Source organism: Bombina bombina, chromosome 1, assembly GCF_027579735.1.
Source record: "Bombina bombina isolate aBomBom1 chromosome 1, aBomBom1.pri, whole genome shotgun sequence".
NCBI classification, from domain to species: Eukaryota; Metazoa; Chordata; class Amphibia; order Anura; family Bombinatoridae; genus Bombina; species Bombina bombina.
Genome location: NC_069499.1, coordinates 343793378 through 343818120, shown reverse-complemented (window position 1 = coordinate 343818120; position 24743 = coordinate 343793378). Strand labels below are relative to the sequence as shown.

General features: G+C 32.4%; 1 protein-coding gene across 1 annotated transcript in view; it reads right to left on the bottom strand.

The window, feature by feature from the left end:
- The window catches only part of WNT10A (Wnt family member 10A), a 99500-nt gene that overhangs the window by 52351 nt on the left and 22406 nt on the right, over window positions 1–24743 (bottom strand). The window contains exon 2 of the mRNA XM_053698150.1: window positions 20894–21156. Coding sequence (XP_053554125.1) covers window positions 20894–21156 — 263 coding nt within the window. The remainder of the gene's footprint in view (window positions 1–20893; window positions 21157–24743) is intronic.

The window sequence follows — 24743 nt, the reverse complement described above, 5'->3', positions numbered from 1 at the left end:
TTTTTAATGTTTGTGTGATGATTTTTTACTAAAGAAAAAAAACGGGGGGGAAGGGCAGTGCAAAAATGTTGGCCAATTCAAATTGAGATAAAGGTCCTTTTAAATATATATATAGTTTTATTTGCATTATAGAAAGTACTTGCAAAACATTCCTGCTTTAGGTTCAGCACCTGGGTAGCGCTTGCTGATTGGTGGCTAAATGTAACCACCAATCAACAAGTGCTATCCAGGGTTCTGAACCAAAAATGGGCTGGCTCCTAAGCTTTCATTACTGCTTTTTTAAATAAAGATACCAAAAGAACGAAGGAAATTTGATAATAGGAGTAAATTAGAAAGTTGCTGAAAATTGCATGCTCTATCTGAATCATGAAAGAAAAATTTGGATTTAGTGTCCCTTTAATCTATTGACCTAAAACCTTAGGTAATAGTTCCTCCCAGGATATTCTTTTTCATGGCTCAGGTATTTATGAATTTCTAATGTTATTTGAAGCCAGGCTGATGACCGATCAAGGGTTGCTGTGGCACAACCCGACAATTACTAGTTCTGTAGTGCTTGGGACATGCAATGATCACAAGAGAATGACTTTAACCCCAATAAAAGACTAAATGCAATGGTAAACACATAGCGCTAGATTACAAGCTGCTTGCTGTTGATCATGCATGGCAAGTTGTTTTGCGTTTGGCCTTGCCTAAACAATAATGCTTAAAATGTTTAACCAAAAGATTTTTAACTCATCCAATTCTTATATAGTGCGTCCTATACTCTAAAAGGAAGCAGTGGTAGCATGTTCATTGCACTCATATTACGTCATTGTTCACTTGAATGCAACATGAAATACCACTTTCTCTTTTAAAACTTTGGAAAAACAGGTATTAAGTGTAATTGCTTTGCTGTTGTGCATTCAAAAATATGGAAGATGTATAGCAAAGAACTTTAAGGGACAGTAAAATCAAAATTAAACCTTCATGATTCAGATAGAGCATGCAATTTTAATCAACTTTCTAATTATCTTCTATCATCTAATTTGCTTTGTTCTCTTAGTATCCTTTGTTGAAACGTCTATCTAGGTAAGCTTATGAGTAGCTTTGCACTACTGGGAGCTAGCTGCTGACTGATAACTGCACATATATACCTCTTGTCATTGGCTCACCAGATGTGTTCAGCTAGCTTCTAGTAGTCCTTGTTGCTCCTTCAACAAAGGATATCAAGGGAATAAAGCAAATGTGTTAACAGAAGTAGATTGAAAAGTTGTTCAAAATAGTTTGTTCTTTCTGAGTAATGCAAGGAACATTTAGGGCTAGATTACAGTTCAAACACAAATATGTGCTTCCGCAAGCAACATATTTTGCTCCGTTTTGTTGTTTCTGTTTGCGCTTATTAGTGTGAGATTAGGGATGGCAAGTAGGATTTTTGCAACCTTGTAGCAGTAATTTAAGACCCCTAAGGGAAATGCGATCGCGGAATTGCATTTTCCCTAGACAACAATGGAGCCTCATTTTCATGCCGACACTCTAACAGCCATAGCTCACACAACCCGGAAAGCAGATACACATTAATATATCTGTATATATACACATACAAACACTTAAATATAGATGTATATATTCATAAGTATGATTATACATATATACACATATAAACGCATAAATATAGATGTATATATTCATATGTATGATTATACATATATACACATATAAATGCATAAATATAGATGTATATATTCATATGTATGATTATACATATATAGTAGGGTTGCACCAGACATATAAATACATAAATATGTGTAAGGTATATATTCATATGTATGATTATACATATATATACAGGGAGTGCAGAATTATTAGGCAAATGAGTATTTTGACCACATCATCCTCTTTATGCATGTTGTCTTACTCCAAGCTGTATAGGCTCGAAAGCCTACTACCAATTAAGCATATTAGGTGATGTGCATCTCGGTAATGAGAAGGGGTGTGGTCTAATGACATCAACACCCTATATCAGGTGTGCATAATTATTAGGCAACTTCCTTTCCTTTGGAAAAATGGGTCAAAAGAAGGACTTGACAGGCTCAGAAAAGTCAAAAATAGTGAGATATCTTGCAGAGGGATGCAGCACTCTTAAAATTGCAAAGCTTCTGAAGCGTGATCATCGAACAATCAAGCGTTTCATTCAAAATAGTCAACAGGGTCGCAAGAAGCGTGTGGAAAAACCAAGGCGCAAAATAACTGCCCATGAACTGAGAAAAGTCAAGCGTGCAGCTGCCAAGATGCCACTTGCCACCAGTTTGGCCATATTTCAGCATCACTGGAGTGCCCAAAAGCACAAGGTGTGCAATACTCAGAGACATGGCCAAGGTAAGAAAGGCTGAAAGACGACCACCACTGAACAAGACACACAAGCTGAAACATCAAGACTGGGCCAAGAAATATCTCAAGACTGATTTTTCTAAGGTTTTATGGACTGATGAAATGAGAGTGAGTCTTGATGGGCCAGATGGATGGGCCCGTGGCTGGATTGGTAAAGGGTAGAGAGCTCCAGTCCGACTCAGACGCCAGCAAGGTGGAGGTGGAGTACTGGTTTGGGCTGGTATCATCAAAGATGAGCTTGTGGGGCCTTTCCGGGTTGAGGATGGAGTCAAGCTCAACTCCCAGTCCTACTGCCAGTTTCTGGAAGACACCTTCTTCAAGCAGTGGTACAGGAAGAAGTCTGCATCCTTCAAGAAAAACATGATTTTCATGCAGGACAATTCTCCATCACACGCGTCCAAGTACTCCACAGCGTGGCTGGCAAGAAAGGGTATAAAAGAAGAAAATCTAATGACATGGCCTCCTTGTTCACCTGATCTGAACCCCATTGAGAACCTGTGGTCCATTATCAAATGTGAGATTTACAAGGAGGGAAAACAGTACACCTCTCTGAACAGTGTCTGGGAGGCTGTGGTTGTTGCTGCACGCAATGTTGATGGTGAACAGATCAAAACACTGACAGAAACCATGGATGGCAGGCTTTTGAGTGTCCTTGCAAAGAATGGTGGCTATATTGGTCACTGATTTGTTTTTGTTTTGTTTTTGAATGTCAGAAATGTATATTTGTGAATGTTGAGATGTTATATTGGTTTCACTGGTAAAAATAAATAATTGAAATGGGTATATATTTGTTTTTTGTTAAGTTGCCTAATAATTATGCACAGTAATAGTCACCTGCACACACATATATCCCCCTAAAATAGCTAAAACTAAAAACAAACTAAAAACTACTTCCAAAAATATTCAGCTTTGATATTAATGAGTTTTTTGGGTTCATTGAGAACATGGTTGTTGTTCAATAATAAAATTAATCCTCAAAAATACAACTTGCCTAATAATTCTGCACTCCCTGTACATATAAACGCATAAATATAGATGTATATATTCATATGTATGATTATACATATATACACATATAAACGCATAAATATAGATGTATATATTCATATGTATGATTATACATATATAGACATATAAACGCATAAATATAGATGTATATATTCATATGTATGATTATACATATATACACATATAAATGCATAAATATAGATGTATATATTCATATGTATGATTATACATATATAGTAGGGTTGCACCAGACATATAAATACATAAATATGTGTACAGTATATATTCATATGTATGATTATACATATATACACATATAAACGCATAAATATAGATGTATATATTCATATGTATGATTATACATATATACACATATAAACGCATAAATATAGATGTATATATACATATGTATGATTATACATATATAGACATATAAACGCATAAATATAGATGTATATATTCATATGTATGATTATACATATATAGACATATAAATACATAAATATAGATGTATATATTCATATGTATGATTATACATATATAGACATATAAATACATAAATATGTGTATATATTCATATGTATGATTATACATATATAGACATATAAATACATAAATATAAATGTATATATAATCATATGTATGATTATACATATATGGACAAATAAATACATAAATATAGATGTATATATTCATATGTATGATTATACATATATAGACATATAAATACATAAATATAGATGTATATATTCATATGTATGATTATACATATATAGACATATAAATTACATAAATATAGATGTATATATTCATATGTATGATTATGCATATGTAGATATATAAATACATAAATATAGATGTATATATTCATATGTATGATTATACATATATAGACATATAAATACATAAATATAGATGTATATATTCATATGTATGATTATACATATAAAGAAATATAAATACATAAATATGTGTATATATTCATATGTATGATTATACATATATATACATAGATATAAATACATAAATAAAGATGTATATATTCATATGTATGATTATACATATATAGACATATAAATACATAAATATGTGTATATATTCATATGTATGATTATACATATATAGACATATAAATACATAAATATGTGTATATATTCATATGTATCATTATACATATATAGACATATAAATACATAAATATAGATGTATATATTCATATGTATGATTATACATATATAGACATATAAATACATAAATATAGATGTATATATTCATATGTATGATTATACATATATAGACATATAAATACATAAATATAGATGTGTATATTCATATGTATGATTATACATATATAGACAAAAATTACATAAATATAGATGTATATATTCATATGTATGATTATATATATATATAGACATAAATACATAAATATGTGTATATATTCATATGTATGATTATACATATATAGACATATAAATACATAAATAAAGATGTATATATTCATATGTATGATTATACATATATAGACATATAAATACATAAATATAGATGCATATATTCATATGTATGATTATACATATATAGACATATAAATTACATAAATATAGATGTATATATTCATATGTATGATTATACATATATAGACATATAAATTACATAAATATAGATGTATATATTCATATGTATGGTTATACATATATAGACATATAAATACATAAATATAGATGTATATATTCATATGTATGATTATACATATATAGACATATAAATTACATAAATATAGATGTATATATTCATATGTATGATTATACATATATAGATATATAAATACATAAATATAGATGTATATATTCATATGTATGATTATACATATATAGACAAAAATTACTTAAATATAGATGTATATATTCATATGTATGATTATATATATAGACATATAAATACATAAATATGTGTATATATTCATATGTATGATTATACGTATATAGACATATAAATACATAAATATAGATGTATATATTCATATGTATGATTATACATATATAGACATATAAATACATAAATATAGATGTATATATTCATGTGTATGATTATACATATATAGACATATAAATTACATAAATATAGATGTATATATTCATATTTATGATTATACATATATAGACATATAAATTACATAAATATAGATGTATATATTCATATGTATGGTTATACATATATAGACATATAAATACATAAATATAGATGTATATATTCATATGTATGATTATACATATGTAGATATATAAATACATAAATATAGATGTATATATTCATATGTATGATTATACATATATAGACATATAAATACATAAATATAGATGTATATATTCATATGTATGATTATACATATATAGACATATAAATACATAAATATGTGTATATATTCATATATATGATTATACATATATATACATAGATATAAATACATAAATAAAGATGTATATATTCATATGTATGATTATACATATATAGACATATAAATACATAAATATAGATGTATATATTCATATGTATGATTATACATATATAGACATATAAATACATACATATGTGTATATATTCATATGTATAATTATGCATATATAGACATATAAATACATAAATATAGATGTATATATTCATATTTATGATTATACATATATAGACATATAAATACATAAATATAGATGTATATATTCATATGTATGATTATACATATATAGACATATAAATACATAAATATAGATGTATATATTCATATGTATGATTATACATATATAGACAAAAATTACATAAATATAGATGTATATATTCATATGTATGATTATATATATATAGACATTTAAATAAATAAATATGTGTATATATTCATATGTATGATTATACATATATAGACATATAAATACATAAATATAGATGTATATATTCATATGTATGATTATACATATATAGACATATAAATACATAAATATAGATGTATATATTCATATGTATGATTATACATATATAGACATATAAATTACATAAATATAGATGTATATATTCATATGTATGATTATACATATATAGACATATAAATTACATAAATATAGATGTATATATTCATATGTATGGTTATACATATATAGACATATAAATACATAAATATAGATGTATATATTCATATGTATGATTATACATATATAGACATATAAATTACATAAATATTGATGTATATATTCATATGTATGATTATACATATATAGAAATATAAATACATAAATATAGATGTATATATTCATATTCATGATTATACATATATAGACACAAATTACATAAATATAGATGTATATATTCATATGTATTATTATATATATATAGACATATAAATACATAAATATGTGTATATATTCATATGTATGATTATACATATATAGACATATAAATACATAAATATAGATGTATATATTCATATGTATGATTATACATATATAGACATATAAATTACATAAATATAGATGTATATATTCATATGTATGATTATACATATATAGACATATAAATTACATAAATATAGATGTATATATTCATATGTATGGTTATACATATATAGACATATAAATACATAAATATAGATGTATATATTCATATGTATGATTATACATATATAGACATATAAATTACATAAATATAGATGTATATATTCATATGTATGATTATACATATATAGACATATAAATTACATAAATATAGATGTATATATTCATATGTATGATTATACATATATAGACATATAAATACATAAATATGTGTATATATCCATATGTATGATTATACATATATAGACATATAAATACATAAATATAGATGTATATATTCATATGTATGATTATACATATATAGACATATAAATACATAAATATGTGTATATATTCATATGTATGATTATACATATATAGACATATAAATACATAAATATAGATGTATATATTCATATGTATGATTATACATATATAGACATAAATTACATAAATATAGATGTATATATTCATATGTATGATTATACATATATAGACATATAAATTACATAAATATAGATGTATATATTCATATGTATGGTTATACATATATAGACATATAAATACATAAATATAGATGTATATATTCATATGTATGATTATACATATATAGACATATAAATTACATAAATATAGATGTATATATTCATATGTATGATTATACATATATAGACATATAAATACATAAATATAGATGTATATATTCATATGTATGATTATACATATATAGACAAAAATTACATAAATATAGATGTATATATTCATATGTATGATTATATATATATAGACATATAAATACATAAATATGTGTATATATTCATATGTATGATTATACATATATAGACATATAAATACATAAATATAGATGTATATATTCATATGTATGATTATACATATATAGACATATAAATTACATAAATATAGATGTATATATTCATATGTATGATTATACATATATAGACATATAAATTACATAAATATAGATGTATATATTCATATGTATGGTTATACATATATAGACATATAAATACATAAATATAGATGTATATATTCATATGTATGATTATACATATATAGACATATAAATTACATAAATATAGATGTATATATTCATATGTATGATTATACATATATAGACATATAAATTACATAAATATAGATGTATATATTCATATGTATGATTATACATATATAGACATATAAATACATAAACATGTGTATATATTCATATGTATGATTATACATATATAGACATATAAATACATAAATATAGATGTATATATTCATATGTATGATTTTACATATATAGACATATAAATACATAAATATTGATGTATATATTCACATGTATGATTATACATATATAGACATATAAATACATAAATATGTGTATATATTCATATGTATGATTATACATATATAGACATATAAATACATAAATATGTGTATATATTCATATGTATGGTTATACATATATAGATGTATATATTCATATGTATGATTATACATATATAGACATATAAATACATAAATATTGATGTATATATTCATATCTATGATTATACATATATAGACATATAAATACATAAATATGTGTATATATTCATATGTATGATTATACATATATAGACATATAAATACATAAATATGTGTATATATTCATATACATGTAATGTTTAAGATGATTTCTTTGTTAATGTCACATAGAATCCCTAAGTAAAAGTACTTTCAGCACATTTTTTTAACACCTTAAAACTCCTAACTTTGCGCCCTTATATCTTTTTGTGCAATTTGTTATAAAAAATGTTCTCCGAAACTCTTAATATGAGTGTTAGTGTACATTATAAAGTATTTTGAGGTGGTTTGTGCAACTTTTTTTCATTTAACCAGAGATCTGAGTTTGCGGTGTTTACCAATGCACAACGCGCTCACGACCTGGGGGCTGCATTTACTACTCACTTGTAATATAAGTAGTTTTTGGGTGTACCCAAAAAGGCGCATTTTTGCCTCAATGCGAGAGCATGGGAGATTTGTGCTCCCATGCTGTAATCTAGCCCTTTGGGTTTCATGTCCCTTTAACCAAAATCTCCACTACTTGAGCAAAATGTTTGCACTCCATTGGCTTTTTGCGTTTGAGCCTTATCCAACATAGATTTCATTATCTGTAGGAAATGAAGCGCATGCGCTGTCTGACATGTATAATCTATCACTCACTAAACCAGAGCTTTCCAAACTTTTCATGTTGGTGACACACTTTTTTAGGTCTACATCATTTCGCGACACAGTAATTCAGTTGTTCTAGCAAACAGGAGATTAAACTAACTTGTTTTAAGAGATACGGACACATACATAAATTATATAATAACAAAATGTATTTACAAGTAACAGTATATAAGTATGTGCAAGAATTAAAAAAAAAGTTTAATAACACCAATAGCTACTTACTATTTTAATGGGATGTATGAGGTTGATGGGATGAACAGTTTCTGAATATTTAGTGGAATATTAGATAAAGACACTCGTATTTCATCATCAAGCATTTTTAAGCTTCAATTTCCTATCCGTATATCAAGAGCAGGAGCAGGAATGCACTACTGGGAGCTAGCTGCAAAAAACCCAACACTTTGACTTCTGACTTCAGCTCAGCGTTTAAGCTGCTGCGTTCAGAGCTCTGCGAGTCTGACTGACTACTGCCCGTGCTGCAAACACACTGCTGTCCCACTCACTGACTTCACATGCAGTCATGAGCTGATTGAGAAGTCTACATGTGCAGTCAGGAGCCAATGTGCCGCCAATGGTTTCAGTTCCCGCTAAGCTGCGCCAATAGGTTAAGATGATCTGTGACCCACTAGGTATCAATCACGTGTCAACCACATGATATGCGTAGCAGGCAGGCGGAAAGTCGGAAACCAAAAAAAAATGTAAAAATAATTTTAAATTCAAAAACATTTGTGCTGAAGCAGGGACACACCTGCCCACTGCCGCCAACACACTGTGTCACGGCACAGAGTTTGGAAAGCTCTGCACTAAACTATCACGCACATGATAAATATTAACTATGGACTTGTAATACCAGGGGGAAAATTCAGTTGGTATGGATTATGCTCTTGCAATGTTAATACTACATAGCACTTGTAATCTGGCCCAGATTTAGCCAGGATCAGTAATACAAGAAACACATTAGTGCAAGTAATCTGTACATTAGAAAGTCCCTTTAAATGTATTTACTGCCATTTCTATAAAGTACTTGTATACATTTAAAAATTCTACTTTTCAACTTCAATTTATATCCTTTTCTTCTAGCATTCCTAATTTTCTATAGATCCCTTCCTTTGTGATTGTTATCTGTTTGAAGATTTTAATCCTATCACTCCTCTGCCGTCTCTCCTGCAGGCTATATATATTGTAATCATAGCTCTCTAAAACAAGTACTCAAGTATAGTACTGAGGAGCATGAATGCCTTGCACAGAATGGTATTAGTCTCTCCCTTGTAAAATAAACACTCATGTTATGTTACTTTAGGGGATAATGCTAGTTCCTTGTTGGAAATTCTCTTTAGAATTTTGGTAAAACATCACTATAGTTTACCAATCAAGGAAGTGAAGTTACTCTGGAGGGAATAAGCATTAAAGGATACATTAAAGGTGTTTTTAGAGGGCTTTTATTGTGATAAAATGGCATACTCTTATTTGTTAGAGCTCGCAATTTTATCACTAGCAATGCTGAAAAACTATGGGCTAGATTAAATAAATATTTGGAGGGAAAAGAAAAAGAAGCACCTAATAATAGCACTCACTTCAAATTCAATATCACTGACTGAGATAATACTGATAATAATAGCGTTTAACCTATATACCATCATATATACAGTAATCCCAGTGGAGAGACACATGGGGGTGGTTAAAAAGGCCTGATGCGCATTTCGCCCACAGCTTTTTCAAAGGCTAGATTACAAGTGGAGCGCTATTGTTAGTGTGGGTCACGATAAGCAATATTGTGCCCGCTCTAACTTGCTTGAATTTTACAAATTGAAAGTAAACGCTTTCACTCGGGCGCAACAAATTTAGCGCACGTCTGGTTTGCAAGAGTGAAGATCTAGCGTAAAGTGTAATTGCTAAAAAAAAAAAAAGAAGAAAAAAAGTGCACCAAAGACAACATAAATACATTAAAATAAAGTGTTACACTCATATATAACCTATTTGATAAAAAATTATGTATATAATTTATAACATTAATAAAATATTAATGGAAAATAAGGATAATAATCTGCTCACTATTAAAATGTAAAGCTTAAGCAAACAAGTAAGAAACTATGCTTTTGTTCCTAAGAAACATTTTGCAGTTATCACACATTTAAATCAATTCAAGGCAATTACAAAAATATGTGATGCTAAAGGGACAGTCAAAATAAAACTTTCATGATTCAGATAGGGCATGAAATTTAAAAAAACTTTCCAATTTACTTTTATCATCAAATTTGCATTGTTCTCTTGGTATTCTTTATTGAAAGCTAAACCTAGGTAGGCTCATAAGCTAATTCCTAAGCCCTTGAATGCCGCCTCTTATCTTTTGACAGTTTTTCATAGCTAGAAAGCACTAGTTTATATGTGCCATATAGATAACATTGTGCTCACTCCCTTGGAGTTATTTACGAGTCAGCGCTGATTAGTTAAAAGTCTTTAAAAAGAACCGAGAAAAGGAGGCAGTCTGCAAAGACTTAGATACAAGGTAATCACAGAGGTTAAAAAGTATATTAATATAACTGTTGGTTATGCAAAACTAGGGAATAGGTTATAAAGGGATTATCTATCTTTTTAAATGATAGAAATTCTGTAGTAGACTGTCCCTTAAAGATAATGATCTTAGAATGATTTGAACTATCACCTCCCTGTTATATATTTATCAGTATGGTCAGACCCTCTGCAGAAGTGCTAGTGTGTGTGTGGGTGGGTGGGTGGGTGCACTGTGCTAGTGATGTTAAAGTGATTGTAAAGTTTAAAGGGACACAGAACCCAAATGTTTTCTTTTGTGATTCAAATAGAGCATGACATTTTAAGCAACTTTCTAATTTACTCCTATTATCAAATTTTCTTCATTCTCTTGGTATCTTTATTTGAAATGCAAGAATGTAAGTTTAGATGCAACAACCTGGGTTGTTATTGCTGTATGGTGGATAAATTCATCCACCAATAAAAAAGTGCTGTCTAGAGTCTGAACCAAAAAAAAAAGCTTAGATGCCTTCTTTTTCAAATAAAGATAGCAAGAGATCGGAGAAAAAATGCATAATAGGAATAAATTAAAAAGTTGCTTAAAATGGCATGCTCTGTCTGAATCACGAAAGAAAAAATTTGGGTTCAGTGTCCCTTTAATGAATTACTGCCCAGTATCTAAAACTAATATTAAAAACAGGGGCACTTTAATTCATTAAACTTTAAAATTAAGCTTTTATTTTAAAATATTTACCATTGCGTTATGGTAAACAGACCGCCAATCATCTTCCCGCATCTCCTACTGTATTTAGCATATCGATGACGAATTTGGCTTCCTCAAATCGTTGCGTGTCCCCTTTGGCATCGGGCTCATGATTTATCATTGATATGCTTAATACAGTAGGTGATGTGGGCGGAGGATCAGCAGTATGTTTACCATAGCGCAATTGTAAATACTTTTTAAAAAGAACCGTTGTAAAGTTTAATGAATTAAAGTGACCCTGTTTTTAAGATTATTTTTAGATACTGGCCAGTAATTCATTAAACTTTACAATCACCTCTGCACCATGACTTCCATGTTTTTTTTATATATATATATATATATTTGTTTATCTATATAAATAATATAAAGCAACCTGTGCCGGTGATCTTAAATTCTGCACCATGACTTCTGTTTATATATATATATATATATATATATAAATTTGTTAATGAACTACACAATGAGTTATTTTTTCTATATTTTGTGCGTAGTGGAGGATTTTAAACTCGCCTTTTATCTCCCCCTAATTTAAAATGTTGTTGTATTCTGCCTGGAATCAACTTCACCCAGCAGTGATTCTAACCTTCTCCCAGCTGATGAGTGGCAATAACCACGAAACAGTCTGTCCTGGGATGGTTATGAATTACTACACTAACCCTAGCTAAGTTTATAAGCTGTGTGAACAGCGATACTTTGGCATAAAGGGAACCTGCTGAAAAGCAGACTGAAGTAAAAAGGTGTGTCATTGTGTACTTAATTTGCATATCTTTCCCAGAATCCTTTGCTGAATTGGAAACAATGTAATTCAGAGGTTTTCTGTGGGAAAACAAGCCTCTGGGCCTGTCTAGATTTGTTAATGAACTACACAATGACTTCTGACATATATATATATGTGTGTGTGTGTGTGTGTTTTGGAATTTTCAGTATAGGCAGGGATACCACCTGCTGAAACACCCATTTCAAATTCTAAAATAAAGGTGAAGGAGTTATTTGTAAACCATTTAATACACTACAGAAGGTAAAATGAGTCATTGGGAAAAGATTAAAGGGTATAATTCTTTTACAGTACACTGTCCATTTAAATGGACATAAAACCTAAAATTTTCCTTTCATGATTTAGATCGAAGACACAATTTTAAACAACTTTCCAATTTATTTCTATTATCATTATTTCCTTTATTTTCTTGTTATCCTTTGTTAAAAAGCATGAAGGTAAGTTTAAGAGCATGCACCTGTCTCCAGCACTATATGACAGCAATTTGGCAACAATGCTATACATTAGCAAGAGCACTAGATGGCAGCACTATTTCTTGTCATGTAGTGCTCCAGACATGTGGACGCTACCTATCTAGATATTTCTTCAACAAAAAAATAACATGAGAACAAAGCAAATTTGATAAAAATAGTATATTGGAAAGTTTTAAAAATGTATTCTATATCTGAATCATGAAAAAATGTTTAGGTTTCAACTTTCATGTCTCTTTAACTATAACAGAGGGGATGTTATAAACCTACTTAAAGGGACACTGTTCTGTAATCTTTTATACCCTTTAATTTGTTCCCAATGATAAATGTTACCTTCTGCAGTGTATTAAATTGTTTACAAAGCCTGACAGTAAATGTGTGATTCTTTGTGAGGGCTACAAAGGGGATCCCTCTGCCCACCTGCTGATGAGCACGTAGTCAGGCGCATGTATCATTTATGCCTTATGGTCCATCAATATGTAATTTGAGAGGTTTTATAAGGTCACAGAGAGCAGAACCTTAGTCCCATGAATCCCTCAGCGAAGGAAACTTCCATTATGTGGCAATAGAGGAGCATGTCCTTACATCTTACCAACACCCCAGCAGTGATCACAAACCAATCTCAGACATGTAATGTGAAGGAATTACATTCTTCTGTGTATATAAATATCTGGGCTACAAATAATTTACAGAGAGACACACGCACGACTGGGCAGAAGGCGAGAAGTGGGAAAAAGGGATGAAATCTTGAGAAAGCCCTGTCACTTTACATTAGAGCTGATGACGCTTGTGCACACATTTGTTGCGCTCAGCATGCAGCAGGATGCATGAAAGTGTTGTGAGGGGAATCACTCTCCCCTGAGATATCAAAGGCCATTAGCAGAGAAACACAAATATCTGTCTTCTCTTAAGTGTTGGGAGGCTGTGAAAGCTAAACGGTGCCCTATTTCACACCTCGGTGCTGCGATTAGTGCCATTGCTCATCAGGCTTTTAGTAACGCAGCAGTGCAGCTTGGTTGGTAAATCTGTTTTCTAGCTCTGTCCTACAGATCTCCAGTATAATACTGTTAGTTTGTCATTTGTATATATTTTATTTATGTAGCTGTTAAAGGGACAGTAAAGTCAAAATTAAACTTTCATGATTTGGATAGAGCTTGCAGTTTTAAACAGCTTTCCAATTTACTTCCATTATCAAATTTGCTTCGTTCTCTTAGTACCTTTTATTGAATTGTAAAACTAGGTAGGCTCATAAGAGCTCAGGAGTGTGCATGCATCTTTAGTGATCTATAGCAGCAAACAAAGCTACAAATAACATTGCTGCTGAGCCTACCTAGTTTTAATCTTTCTGTGTTGCATCCTGGGTAGAAGTATTGCACGTTCACAGGCCAGTGATGTTGTTGTCTCTTTGACAGCTGTGCCTTGCACTTTGGATTAACTTGCCCAATAGAAAACAGGGCCTCCATTACATATGCAGCGTCGCCCGCAAAATCCTCCGCCACCAGATTTTATGCGATTTTGGTATTACATATACGGCGTAGCATACAAGTTATGCGCGTATATTTCACCCGTCGCTCGCAATTATTACTCCCATAAGCTAACATGGGACCCCATGGTAAATCGATATCCAATATCCAGCGCAAGGCCTTACATGGCGAAAATGGAGAAATCTTACTCTTGCACTGAGTATGGGAGCACCGTAACTCCCGAAAATGCCTGCAAAAATAAACTAACACCTAACGCATGCGCAATGTCTATCTACCTGTCAACCGCAATCCCCCACCGCAATAACTAAGAAAGTCTATTAACCCCTAAACCACCATAGCCCACAACGCAATAAACCTAAGCCCTAACCTAACCCCCCTAACCTAATTCCCCCTAACCTAACCCCCCTAAATAAACTAAAATTAGCTAATTTACAAAATACTAAAGTTACCATTAAATATAAAAAAATTTACTCTACTTCTAAAATACAAATAAACTAAGTATAAATTAAAGGGGCAGTCTAATCAAAATTTAGGAGTAGACTGTCCCTTTAAGCAAGAATTACAGAAAATAAAAAAAACTAAGATTACAGAAAATAAAAAATAAAATTACAAAATTTTAAATAAATTACACCTAATCCCTATGAAGATAAAAAGCCCCCCCAAAATAAAAACAACCCCTAATCTAATCAACTACCAGTAGCCCTTAAAAGGACTTTTTGCAGGGTATTGCCCCAACAAAATCAGCTCATTTACCTGTAAAAAAAAGTACAATACTCCCCCCCCAACATTACAACCCACCACCCACACACCCAACCCTACTCTAAAACCCACCCAATCCCCCCTTAAAAAAACCTAACACTACCCCCTTGAAGATCACCCTACCTTGAGCCGTCTTCACCCAGCTGGGCACAAGTGGACCTCCAGAGGGGCAGAAGTCTTCATCCGATCCGGCCAGAAGAGGACCTCCAGACCGGCAGAAGTCTTCATCCAGGCGGCATCTTCTATCTTCTTCCATCCAGAGCGGAGCGGGTCCATCTTGAAGACATCCAACACGAAGCATCCTATTCCATCCAACGGCGACTGAAGAATGAAGGTTCCTTTAAGTGACGTCATCCAAGATGGCGTCCCTTCAATTCCGATTGGCTGATAGAATCCTATCAGCCAATCGGAATTAAGGTAGGAAAAATCCTATTGGCTGATGCAATCAGCCAATAGAATTGAGCTTGCATTCTATTGGCTGATTGGAACAGCCAATAGAATGCGAGCTCAATCCTATTGGCTGATTGGATCAGCCAATAGGATTTTTCCTACCTTAATTCCGATTGGCTGATAGGATTCTATCAACCAATCGGAATTGAAGGGACGCCATCTTGGATGACGTCACTTAAAGGAACCTTCATTCTTCAGTCGCCATCGGATGGAAGAGGATGCTCCGCGTCGGATGTCTTAAAGATGGACCCTCTCCGGATGGAAGAAGATAGAAGATGCTGCCTGGATGAAGACTTCTGCCGGTCTGGAAGTCCTCTTCTGGCCGGATCGGATGAAGACTTCTGCCCCTCTGGAGGTCCACTTGTGCCCGGCTGGGTGAAGACGGCTCAAGGTAGGGTGATCTTCAAGGGGGTAGTGTTAGGTTTTTTTAAGGGGGGATTGGGTGGGTTTTAGAGTCGGGTTGGGTGTGTGGGTGGTGGGTTGTAATGTTGGGGGGGAATACTGTACTTTTTTTTACAGGTAAAAGAGCTGATTATCTTGGGGCAATACCCTGCAAAAAGTCCTTTTAAGGGCTACTGGTAGTTGATTAGATTAGGGGGTGTTTTTATTTTGGGGGGGGCTTTTTTATTTTCATAGGGATTAGGTGTAATTTATTTAAAATTTTGTAATTTTATTTTTTATTTTCTGTAATCTTAGTTTTTTTATTTTCTGTAATTCTTGCTTAAAGGGACAGTCTACTCCTGAATTTTGATTAGACTGCCCCTTTAATTTATACTTAGTTTATTTGTATTTTAGAAGTAGTGTAATTTTTTTTATATTTAATGGTAACTTTAGTATTTTGTAAATTAGCTAATTTTAGTTTATTTAGGGGGGGTTAGGTTAGGGGGGTTAGGTTAGGGGTTAGGTTTATTGCGTTGTGGGCTATGGCGGTTTAGGGGTTAATACTTGATTAGGTTTATTGCGTTGTGGGTTAATGGCGGATTAGGGGTTAATATTTTTAATAGGTAGTTTGCGATGTTGGGGTTGGCGAATTTAGGGGTTAATAATTTAGTTATTACTTGCGGTGTGGGTTTGATGGCAGATATAGGGGTTAATAGTTTAAATAGGCATATTGCGTTGTGGGGGTTGGCAGTCTAGGGGTTAATACATTTAATATTAGTAATGAGAGGGGGGATTGCGGATATAGGGGTTTTACGTGTCGGACTTATTTTTTATGAGGCGTGTTAGACTTTTACGGTAGATTTGTTATTTTATTTACTTTTCTTAGCCGCCGGCAGTTTCTAAAGTGCCGTAAGTCACTAGCGACTCCAGAAATTTGTGCTCATTTCTGGACATCGCTAGTTTATCAGACTTACGGCACTTTATGAACTGCCGGCGGGGTTTATGCAATACCCCGATGTGCGAGGTGAAATTACAGACGGCGCAGGTTCCCACGCTTGCGCCAAAACCTGCGCTGTATATTTGATCGCGCCCCAGAAGAGTTACAATTTTGTTGCTTTTCACAGTTTAAGTTACATAACAAATATAAAAAAAAAACTATGAATAATAAAGAGAAATGCAGCCACTGCATAATTGTACAGTTCCCACTCTGTATTGTGCACAGTAAAGTGAAATGCATGATACGGCTTGTCAAGAAGACAACAATGTCACTGATTTTTGAACGTGCACCACCTCTGTCACAGAGTACAAGAATAGTTAAAAGTATTGTTTAAAAAGACAGATAATCCCTTTAATACCCATTCCCCAGTTTTTCATATCTAACACTATTATATTAATACACTTTTTACCTGTGTAATTACCTTGTATATAAGTCTCTACAGACAGTGCTTTTTACAAACTTTAATTTCAGTCAGTTAGTGCTGACTCATAAATAACTCCACTGGAGTAAGCACAATGTTAACTATGTGCCACACATGAACTATCACTGTTTAGCTGTGAAAAGCTAATAAAAGAGGCAACCTTCAAGGGCTTAGAAATCAGTCTATAAGCCTATCTAGGTTTAGCCTTCAACAAAGAGTACCAATAGAACAAACCAAATTTGATGATAAAAGTAAATTAAAAAGGTGTTTAAAATTGCATGTCCTATCTGAATCATGAACGTTTAATACTTTACTGTAGCAGTTAAATGTTAAAATATGTTTGAAATACTTCAGTCTTCTGTGTGTTCCAAACACACATACTCCCATATGCTCCATTCATAGGTAGTGTTCTCATCTGAAGAGGCACTGTTAGACTCCTGGTTTATTTGCAATATATGTTGTGTGCTTGGATGATCAAGTAAGGCATGCTGGGAATTAGCAGGAAGTAGTACATGCAACATATGGCTGTACAATACCCAGGTCATGTGCACAGGAACAGTTGGCACTAAAGCTATGCTAACAATTACTAGAAGGATTGTACAGCTAGACGTATATTGCAAAAATGCATCTAGTTCAGTTGTTTTGAAAGTGTTAGAGGTGGCGCAGGCGCAGCGACACTTCGCACTAGCCTATGAAAACCACAAGCAGCAGCTGACTTTGGCAAAACATACAGGTTTTAAGAGCCAAGAATGATACTTGCCATGTTTTAGCGAAATAAGGCAAAGGTGTTGGATCTAAGTGGAACTGGGGCACAGGGTTTGTAAGTGCTCAGAGACTGAATAGCGTTTGTTTTCTTGATCAGTAACGGGCATTTAACACAGGAGTAACAAAGTGTAAATTCATACGCAAGTGAAGAACTCTTTTGGTTGTGCAGAATCAGCCTCTGGGAGCTGTGTGCTTACATTCTTGCTTTTTCAAATAAAGATACCAAGAGAACAAAGAAAATTTGATAATAGGAGTAAATTAGAAAGATGCTTACAATTGCATGCTCTATCTGAATCTTGAAAGAAAAAAATTGGGTTTAGTATCCCTTTAAATTTCCTTAAAAACATTGTATTGATGCTAAACAGGTCAGAATCCTATTTATAGGTATTATTTCCTAACAGTGTGTTAAATTATAAAATCTAGTCTGTAGCTGTATAGTGTATACCAGTGTTTTTCAACCAGTGTGCCGCGGCACACTAGTGTGCCGTGAGAGATCCTCAGGTGTGCCGCGGCAGACTGACAACACTGTGACATATTTTTTAAATTTTGCTTGTTTTGATGTCACAGGCTCATCAGGCAGACAGGCAGGCATCATTTACTGCCATTCCATATTGACATTCATTCACAGACAATCATTATGATTGTTTGTGAATGAATGTCAATATGTCACGTATAGTTTGTAGGAGGCATGGCATGACAGCACAGTACAGTATGTGTGTGTGTGTGTATATATATATATATATATATATATATATATATATATATATACTGTATTAGGCTACAATGTGTGATTTTGTAAAATTTTGGGATGGTGGTGTGCTGCAGGATTTTTTAATGTAAAAAAGTGTGCCACGGCAAAAAAAAGGTTGAAAATCACTGGTGTATACAACTAGTAATACCATGAATGGAAAGATAAAGGGGGTGTACAGCTACAGATGTGATGTCAGGGAAGAATTGAAATCCTGAGGCGATTTATTGTACAATGGGTGTGCCTTTGTGAATAGCAAAATTCCATCTTTATGGCTACTTGATAGGAATGCAGCAGGTCAGGTGACAAGAAGGGAAATGTATGTGTTTTTTTTTTATTTGGTTTGTTTGTTTGGTTGTTTTTTTAAGAAAAGTTACATTTATATTTAGGCTATTTTTATTTTTATAGAGATTTATGTACAATTTATGCTTTGATATAAATAAAATAGCTTTTAAGGACCTTTCACTAAACTGATTTAGTAAAATGAGTGAACAGTTTATGAAAGCAAAGGAATTAACGGGATATTAAAAATTAAATTGATGTAAACAAAGCAAAGATTAGCATCATGATTATAAAAAACATGAAATAAATCTACATATTATTCTATTAGTTGTTTAAATATTGACGATATAAGTGTAAAGTTTTAGTTTCTATAAAGTAATGGACGACCTTGTGTTTGTATTAAATGAACACTAAAGACAAAATTAAACTTTCATGACTTAGATAGAGCACACAATTTTAAACAACTTTCCAATTCACTTCTATTATCAAAGTGTGCCCAATATTTTTATATGCACACTTTCTGAGGTGCAAGCTCCTACTGAGCACGTGCAAGAGTTCACAGTGTATACATATATGCATTTTGTGATTAGCTGATGGCTGCATGATGCATGATTATTCAGGGGAAAAGAAAATGTAACTAACTTTTAAATTGATCAGAAAGAAACCTACTACTCATTTGAAATTCAGACTTTCCAACAAGTCAGACTTCAATTCAGCGTTTTTTTGCATTGTCTTTTTATTATGCATTTGTTGGTTATGCAACCCTACTGTATTTAATGATCCTTCTAGTTCCCCCTTATCTCTCTCTTCTGCTGAGGACAATTATGGTCAGATATAAATTATTCAATAAAAGTTACTGTTGCACCCATTACTTTATAAAAACATCTATTATTTTAGAGATACTGGAGTGAAACAATTATTCTGATCCTACTCACCTCTGCTGAAAACAGCACTCTCATATGGTATTTTATTCCGAGTCTCAAGACTGGAGCAATTCCAGCGATGATCTTGGAACTGGTACAGACACTCGTGGATGGCAATCTGTATTCCCTGGATTGCTGAGGCTGCCACGTCTGGGTGGCGCATGCAGACTTCCATTTGACGGCGGGTTAGTCCAGGTAGCGTCAGACAAACAGTGTTGGCGTTAAGAACAGGCTCCGGTGGAATCTTCAAGCCTAGAATCTCATTAGTCAGGGTCCTACAGTACAGAGGTGGAATAAGTAATAAAAAAGGGAAGCTTTATTTGCAACATAACACAATTAACATTTTAAAAGTCTTCTGGCAAAGAGAGTATATCGGATAAAAAGAAGAGAGAGCTTAAATCTGTATGATGTGGCAAATAGAGCAAGTCCTAGGTTTACAGAACATTTGACATATACCTTGAGTATAGCTGGCAGATATACTCAAGATTCAAGAGTTTCTGGGATATGCATAAGGCTATTTTAAAGATATATATAAATATATATATATATATATATATATATATACACATATATATATATATGTGTGTGTGAAATAGACTAGATCATTTAGTAACATTTAGTATTGTTATTTACTCCTTGTTTTATTGTTGTTGCTCTTTATGAATGACCCCAGGCTTTGTTATACCTTCCTAGTGACACTGTGAAGTGACGTTACCTGAGTTTACAACTCTTGCTGCCTAACAATATAATTTAATTCTATGTTGTGCTATGTTCCCTCTGCCCTACTACAAATCATTATAGTACAGTATCATGGGTGGAACTAATTTATGTAAACATGTAAATTATTAGGTTTGGTTACCCTGAATGGCTCATTTCATTAATTGGTTTTCAGCCAGTAGTTTCAGCGGTGCCACTTGCTTGCAGGATGTTTAACTGCATTCTTCCCCTAGTATCTTAAAGGGATACTAAACCCATTTTTTTCTTTCTTTCATGATTCAGATAGAGCATGATATTTTAAACAACTTTCTAATTTACTCCTGTTATCAATTTTACTTTGTTCTCATGCTATCTTGATTTGAAAAAGCAGTACTGTAAGCTTTAGAGCCAGCCCATTTTTTGTTCAGCACCTGGGTAGCACTTGCTGATTTGTAGCTAAATGTAGCAAACCAATCAGCAAGCACTACCCAGGTGCTGAAATAAAAATGGGCTGGCTCCTAACCTTTCATTACTGCTTTTTCAAATGAAGATAACAAGAGAACAAAGAAAAATTGATAATAGGAGTAAGTTAGAAAGTTGCTTAAAATTGCATGCTCTATCTGAATCATGAAATTTAAAAAGGGGTTAATCTTAATGGGATATGAAACCCAAACTTTTCTTTTATGATTCAGATACAGCATGCAATTTTAAACAACTTCCCAATTTATTTCTATTATCAAATTTTCTTTGCTCTTTTGGTATCTTTTGTTGGAAAGCATGGACATAAGCTTAGGAGCCTGGCCATTTCTGGAGCCCTATATGGCAGCAGTTTTGCAAAATTATTATCCATTTGCAAGAGCATTACAAGCAGCACGATTCTTCAACACAGAATATCATGAGAACAAAGCAAATGTGATAATAAGTAAATTGGAAACTTTTTTTAAAATTGTATGCTCTGTCTGAATTACAAGAACATTTTTGGGGTTTTATATCCGTTTAATAGCAAAATGATCAGGTAATTTAATTACTTGCTTCAGGAAGAGCACAACATTGTGAACACATTTCCCATTCACTTTCTTTATCAAAATGTGCACAATCTTTTTATATGCACGCTTTCTGAGGCACTAGCACCTACTGAACGTGTGCAAAAATTCATAGTATATTCATATATGCATTTTGTGATTGGCTGATGGCTGTCACGTGATACAGGGGAAGGAAAATTAACTTTAAAATGAGTCTGGCTTTTAAATGAGTAGTATATTTTTTATGACAAAGTGCTTTTGCATTGTCTTTTTATTATGCATATTTTATGCAATTCTACTGTATTTAATAGTCATTTTAAAATAATGTTATCCATTAGATATTTCTGCGGTTGTAAGAATATGTGCAGTGTTTGGTGACATGCTTCACCACACTCACATTAGTATTTGCTATGTAAATCCGAGAACAGAAGCCTTGATTAAATAGTAATTCATGAAAATCTATAGTGAAACAAACTCACCATTTATTTTATTGTTTTATGCGGTTGATTCACAAAGAATATTAACTTTTAAACAGAACTAAAAATGTAACTGACAGTGGAATGAAATCATCAAACTAAAGAGCCCAGACCCATAGAACGTTAGCTTTCTCCTCGCAAGTGCTCATGGGATAACAACTACACAAACTATACATTTATGAATTAGTGCACGGTATAGGTAATGCTTAATGCAGCTGTGGTTAGAACAGCAGAAATGAACAAAGTCCTGCAGACATGTTTAAGTCTCCCACTTCAGAGGCCTGTGCTTTACCTGTATGCTGCTAGAATTCAGGAATGTGTTACCTGCCACTGCCTGACATTTTGCAGACATTTCTGGCTTTTATCTTACAAGAGCCCCAAGGTACGTAGCTCTCGACAGCTATTTTCTACACCATTAAAATAATTATGTGTCTCTGTGATTATTTTAGACCTGGCAGGATTTTCTGTGAGGCACAAGGTAGAACTGCACAGGTGCCTGGAGTGACGGCTGTGGTATAGTCACTGGCCACAATTGGTGTCATCTCTAGGAAGCTTATCAAGTGGACAAGTACCTTTTGTAGCATTCATTTGTCTGGCATAACAGAACTGTTTCTTCTTTGGGTTTGCAAGAAATGGGGTCAAATGATGGCGTTGACCACAATCCTTTAGAAAAGCTTATCAAATCATTTATCTACACAAATCCCTATAGACTTTAAAGGGACAGTCTACACTAAAATTGTTATTGTTTAAAAAGATAGACAACACCTTAACTATCCATTCCCCAGCTTTGCACAACCAACATTGTTATATTAATATACTGTATAACATTTAAACCTCTAAATTTCTGCCTGTTTCTAAGCCACTACAGACAGCCTCTCAATCACATGCTTTTTTATTAGCTTTTCACAAGAGGAGACTGCTATTTCATGTGGGCCATATAGATAACATTGTGTTAACACCCAAGGAGTTATTTAAAAGTTAGCACAACACAGTACTAAATGCAAGTCAATAGATAATAAATAAAAAGTCATGTGATCAGGGGCAAGTTTAAACAACTTTCCAATTTACTTTTATCATCAAATTTGCTTTGCTCGCTTGGTATTCTAAACCTAGGTAGGCTCATATGCAAATTTCTAAGCCATTGAACTCCCTCTTATCTCAGTGCATTTTGACAGTTAGACACTGCTAGTTCATGTGCCTCATATAGATAACATTTGTGCTCACTTCTGTGGAGTTATTTATGAGTCAGCACTTATTGGCTAAAATGCATAGAAACATAGATTTTGACGGCAGATAAGAGCCATAGGCCCAGCAAGTCTGCCCAACCTTACCTAACAGTATAAACTTATCTAGTTCGTAGGATAGCCTTATGCTTGTCCCATGCATTTTTAAAGTCCCCATAGTGTTTGTTTCTACTACCTCTTGAGGAAGTTTATTCCATAAATCAATCACTCTTTCTGTAAAGAAGTGCTTCCTCAAATTACTCCTGAAGCTACTACCCTTTAGCTTGAGCTCATGACCCCTTGTTCTTGAATTTTCCATTTTATGTAAAATACCCACAGCCTCAGTTTTACTAAACCCTTTAATGTTCTTGAAAGTTGCTATCATATCACCTTGTTCCCTTCTCTCCTCTAAGCTATACATATTTAGGTCATTGAGCCTATCCTG